The sequence below is a fragment of the Alligator sinensis genome, unplaced genomic scaffold (genome assembly GCF_000455745.1).
Source record: "Alligator sinensis unplaced genomic scaffold, ASM45574v1 scaffold512_2, whole genome shotgun sequence".
Classification (NCBI taxonomy): Eukaryota; Metazoa; Chordata; order Crocodylia; family Alligatoridae; genus Alligator; species Alligator sinensis.
In genome coordinates this window covers 1,018,771-1,024,682 of record NW_005842182.1, presented here as the reverse complement: position 1 = coordinate 1,024,682, position 5,912 = coordinate 1,018,771, and the positions used below count along the sequence as shown (strand labels likewise).

General features: G+C 42.7%; 1 protein-coding gene and 1 long non-coding RNA gene across 2 annotated transcripts in view; one reads left to right on the top strand and one right to left on the bottom strand.

The window, feature by feature from the left end:
* LOC102388350 (histone PARylation factor 1) overlaps positions 1–342 on the bottom strand; it is a 16,491-nt gene extending 16,149 nt beyond the window's left edge. Inside the window, exon 1 of the mRNA XM_006026216.3 lies at positions 161–342. Coding sequence (XP_006026278.2) covers positions 161–342 — 182 coding nt within the window. The remainder of the gene's footprint in view (positions 1–160) is intronic.
* An 840-nt stretch (positions 343–1,182) lies between these two features.
* LOC112550696 lies at positions 1,183–5,684 on the top strand. Its single transcript, XR_003094662.1, has 3 exons — positions 1,183–1,488; positions 3,706–4,419; positions 4,565–5,684. It is a non-coding gene; the product is annotated as an uncharacterized LOC112550696 (long non-coding RNA).
* Positions 5,685–5,912: the final 228 nt, after the last annotated feature.

Sequence of the window (5,912 nt, the reverse complement as noted above, 5' to 3'; positions counted from 1 at the left end):
GCAGTTTCTCCTCCCCCTCCCCCTCCGGCCGTGCCGCATCTGAGTGACGCGCTCACGTCCCGCCCTGCCCCCTCCCCGAGCAACGGTGTGGGACCGCGGGGAGTGGGGATGTCGCAGCAGCCGGGCGCGGGCGTTGGTGACGACACCGCTCGCACGTCACCTGTCGGGCACGTGGCAGCGGCAGGCGTCATTGCGGCAGCGGAGGCGGTGGGGGAGGCTGGGAGCTCGTTCCTGGAGTCGCGGGTCACAGGCTCCGGGCAGCTTGGCGAGGGCCCGATCTCGCCCCTCGCCCGCTTGTGGGCTTTTTTTGACGACGGACGAGGCGCAGAGCAGGTTTTCCATCGCTCGGCAACAGGCAGCGGCGCGGGCTGCTCCAGCGCTGCCGCCCCACGACAAACGGCGGCGGCTCCCACCAGGCATCTCACTCTCTCACCCCCCCCTCCCCAAGCTAGGACTTGCCAAAACAAGTACAACAGATTAGGGCACATACACATTTTTCCAACCCAAGCGCCCCAAGCTGGGACACACACAAGCCAATATAAGTACACCAAGCTGCCACACAGGGGGCCAATGCAAGCACACCAAGCTAGGACCCCCCCACAACAAACACACACTGTTGCATGCACAAATACAAGCGCACTGAGCTAGGAAACTGCAGAACCAAGTTTGCCCCTTGGACCTTGTTCTAGCCATCTTCAGCTAGTCCACAGTAGTTGTAGCTGTACACCAGCACCCCATGGTGCTAGCCACTGGTCAGATACAGGAAAGGCAAGTCCCTTGTCATATGTGTGTGTGTGTGTGTGTGTGTGTGTGTGTGTGTGTGTGTCCCCAAGCTTACAATTTTGTGTCTATCAAGTATGATATGGTACTTGCTTGCATGGGCTCATACTCCCCCCCACCCCACTTTACCTCATTAAGTGCACAAAGTAGGTAACACTAATAAAGGAGCAGCTATCCCATATCGTTTTCTCTTCAGTTCAGTTTCCAGCTCCATGGCTTGTATCCTACTACATTTTACTCCAACCTTGCTCTGTAGGCCAAGTTAACAATATCCTCATGAACTACAACTCTCAAACAATGAAATAAAATAGAATGAGGTATGTTCCGGCCCCCCCCCCCCCCCAAAACCCTAGGCCCCAAAAAAAAAAAAAAAAAAAAAAGGGGTTTTTCCCCCCCCCCCCCCCCCCCCAAAAGACTTAGGTCACTTTACAAGATAAAGTAATAACCCCCAAATAATACCCCAACATCCAAATGCTCCAGGAAGTTTTACATCTAAGAACTACTTACTTCTGAGATACTAATTTCTCAGTCCTTGACTGGTACCTACTGATTTTTTTAAAAATGTAGCTTTGTGTCTAATACAGAAATGTGATTCAATAGATCTGCTCCTTATGCCTGCTGTTAAAGAGTTAGAAACTTAAAAAGATGGACCAGAGAGACATCAGATCTGATCCAGTATGGGCATGGCATTTCCTGTGCCTAACAATGGTGAGTATTAAGGCAGATGTGGGATATTCAATCCCCTATATTAGGTCTTACTCATGTCCAATAGTTAGGACTTCAGCATCCATTTCTCTCCCAAGCATTTATTTTATAAAAATATGTAATTCATGGAATACAACTCCATGGATTTCATGGAATATATCAGGAAGAAGCAGCAATAGCGGAAAGTTCCTAGCTTCTGACCTTAGCTGGGTCTTTCTGGCACAGGGTCTGAAAAGGTTGCTGACCATTGGCCTAGAAAGCCTCTCACTTTTGTGTCTCTTTGACCGAAGCCATCTTGAATCACTTTCTTTATGATGGCAGTTTCAGGCAGGAGGAAAGGACTTAAAGCTTTGTTGTTATGGCACTGTCTGGAAGTACCATAACAACACAGGCACAGCCTGGTTTTAATCCTCAGGCTGAGAATGGAATTCAGTCTGCATCTCCCATATCCTGGGCCAGTGTCATGGCCACTAAGCACACCTCTGGTCATATTTTAAAAGTAACCAGAAACTGCATTTTGAGAGGAACCTAGTCTTGTAGCTGTGCTTTATACTGTTCTGAGACTGCTAACCAGATTTGATTTCTATAGGAGGGATCAACAGAAGAACAGCTAGTATCTGGATACCACCCAGTCAGGCTTAGGCTTAAGTTAAGCTAGGGTTCAAGATGTTCCTAGTCTAAAAACAGGCAACTCTTGGCATGCACCAAAGAGAAGTTTAGATGTCTTGAGAATTCAAGGTCAGAAAGAGAGATGCTTAAGAGCACAGATACCTATTTTGCGGGGGGTAGGGTATGCAGGATCCTCAATATTTGATTTAGGTGCTTTAGATGCTTGACTCCTTTGATTTGACCAGTACTTTCTGTGCCTCACTCCTTCATTTGGGAACTAGCACTACCTCATAGGGGTGAATTGAGTGTATATACATTAAGGAGTATGAGGCGCTCAGTTACTACATTCTAAGTAACATGCAAATCATTTAAAATAGATTGAATGATCCTTCACTCCACCTCCAACTGAGATTTTTTTTTGGTCGGCGTGAGTCCGGAACAAATGTTAGTGCCGTCTGTGTATTTACATCCAGCCAAAGTGTTCTCATCTCTGCCATCCCAGTTTGAGAAGGGCATGGAATTTATTATTGATAACAGTCAGAAGTGGAGTAACCATGTTTTAAGTTTAGACTATGCTCCCAAGCCTATTGATGGCAGACAAATTAGTTTTCCACATTACAATGGATTAACCGTTAGGTTTTGTGACAAGGAGGAATAAGTCACTAAACATTTCTGAAGTATTACCAAAAGTAAATTTACAAACTAGCAAGAAATTGAGAATTTAATAGTCTGATTATTTAGAGTAAAATTAAGGAAGGAGGAGCCCCATTATTTATACTGGTTTAGAATCCATAATCAGTAAAATATTCTTATAGCAAAGTTTAAAGTTCCTATGTACTCAGTTCTGCTATGCACAGATCTACTGAAAGTTTTAAAAGTTATTAGTATAATAGAGTCCAGTGAAAAGAGTTCTCATTCTCATCTCTAAAGGTATTGAAACAGGACTAATAGAAGAGTACTAAACCATCTGAAAGCTAATTTGACTAAGTATATGCTTTACATATTTAGCAACAACAATGATTTCCATTTCAGTGCAGCACCCTGGCAGAGATTTGAAATCTGTGCCAAGAAGGGGAGAAGAACACACACCCTTAGTGATCGCAAAGGTTATGTTTCAGGAATTGTGGTTTAATAACTTTGGATGTCAAATAATATCTAGTACTATGTTACAATTAAGCCTTCCAATCAGAGTCTTTCAGACAGGACTTTCAAGTGAGGAAGGTGAATCAAACTCTCATATAGTACAGTGCTGAATTTGGTAGGTGGTGGCAGGAACAGGGATTTGAAACCCAAACCTTGATCAATTTGCATCCACTTTTATTTCCTAATTTAAAAGCATACCCTCCTCTAGGTTTCATTCACAATATTTCCTCTGAACTCTTCCTTAAACTTGGAAGCAGCATCAAGCCTTGGGCCTCTCTGACAGAGCCTAAACAAAGTTACATTTCCAGAAAATCCTGTAGTGCTGGATGTTCTTCAGGATCCACATTTAAAAGGGTATTCTCCAGTGTGGAGTGGACTCTCAGTAAGAGGTACTACAACCTGGGCTGCATTTCCTCTTGCACAGATTCACTGGGGCTGATAATACTTTCTCTGTCTTCCTTTCTCCAGAAGTCACAGAGGACTAGAGGGAACACCACTACATTGGCTTCAAGCTGCCTCATTCCATGTGGGGAGCAACACAACCACTAGTCTAGAGGATCTGGCCCTCCATGATTGCCAAACAGAGCTCCAGGTATCCCTAGAAGTTGCAGGTCCCAGTACAACATTAGATGCTCTTTATGCGCATATCTGTTCAAAAGAATGAGGCATCTTGGTTCCCTTCCCCTACCTTTTTTTTGGCCACAAGAGGGTGCCATTTAAATTCATTTCATGTAAGAAATTGGCAAGTTAGAAAAAGTTTAACGGGGAAGATTGGTGTCTTCTTAGATCATTCAATACATTTCCCTAGTAGGGATACAGAAATTCCTATTGCCTTTAATCCAAATAAGCCATTTAATCATTTTAAAATGTTAATAATAAGAGTTTGATATTAAAATCTATTCAGATTAAAAACCTTTTTAGTTTAATGGAATTTTCTGGTCAACTGCCATTGTACTGTTAGAACCAGGATTTTGTCTTTACACATTTTCACACAAACATGAAATAAAATACATTTAACAGAATCTCTTTTTAGCACAGATCTGCCTTGAAGGATCCACAGGCCACCAGGACTTGCACTAAAGTTTTTGCCTGAAAAGATCTTAAATCTTTACAGAGCCATTTCACATTTTCAGGGTTAGAAGAGATCTCTCATTTCAACTACTCTAAGGGTCAAATACCAAGGTAAGGAGCTAGGGACATGTAGATGTTCACTTTCAGAGACTAAACTTATCCTCAGAAGACTCCGAGTGAACAGTGCTGCAGTGGAACTGCAAAGATGTACAGTGCTTCTGCTGAGTCACCACATCATTGCTTCTTGTCTTGACAGGTCATTTTGGAACTCTGCCCAGCTGCCTCTGCAGTTCTACAAGGTAGGCTGTAGAAATCTGGCTGAATGAAAGAAAAAAAAAAAAACGCAGTGGGAGGAGAAATCATGTCATCATGACATTCTGGAAGAAAAAAAGAACTAAGAATGCTGCGGGACATCTGCCCTTTCAAAAGCCTCAGGAGTCTCTCAAGCTGATACATTTCAGATTGGCTTAATATTTAAAAGAGATGCACTCAAAGACATAAGGGAAGTTTGAGAAAAGAGTGGCCTTTGTTGTACATGCGGAGATAAAAAAAATCCCCACATTTATGTACACTGATTACTATACATTTAGCAAGACCTGTAATTACTACTCTACACCAAGTGTATCATTTGAGAACAATTTACTTACCGCCCAGATGTGCTCATATATTTACTACAGGACCTTAAATTCTTATCCAGAGGGATCTACTCTGTCATTTAGATCCAGATGCTAGAGCAAAACCATTGACATTGGAACATGTGGTCTAGAGTCCCATTATTTATTTATTTATTTTTAAGATTAAGGTTACTATTTTAAACTTGATAAAAGGACACATTTAGTTACAAATTCACTCCCAAACCAAAGTTTTCCCTGTGATCTGTTCTAAACACAGAAATATACAAATTTTGATTACAGCACACAAGAGTCTCCAAAGAGTCTACTTCCATATTTGCTTTGCTCTTCATTTAGATGACCTTTTACTCTTTTAGGTTTTGGGCAAAGGCCTAACTACCAGGGTCTGCGCTCTGGGTGGAAACGGCAGCTGGGGGCGGCCAGGTTTAGCAGTCATTCTCCCCCCCCACCTCCCCCCTCTGGTCACCCACCCTTTGCTACACTACTACTTTGTGGGGAGGTTGCTGGGAGAGAAGGAGTTACAAATACCTGCAATTCTTATCACAACACCCTGCATAGGTCTAATGTAAGCAGAATGTTTGCTTGAATACAAAGTAGGTAAAGACTGCAATAATAGATCTTACATGAAAGATTTGTATGTGTAAGATTCTACCTCTGGGAAAGTATGCTTTTTCTTATGCACCCATCTGTTTCAGATGGAAGCTGGGCTATACCTGCATGAGATAAAAAATAAAAATCTTTCAGAGTTGCATACAGGTCTCACTCAGTTTTATTTCCAATAGGATATTATTAATCTTGTGCTAAAACTGCCAAGCACAGAAATTTGTTCCTTGCTCATATATGTATGCTGTACTTTCTTCCTCCTTAGTCTAAACCTCTCTGTCACTGCAGAGCCAAAAGGATTTTTACAACCACAGAGAAGTGAGAGGAACCATACAGAGTAACACAAGTAGATGCAACTAGCAGAAATGG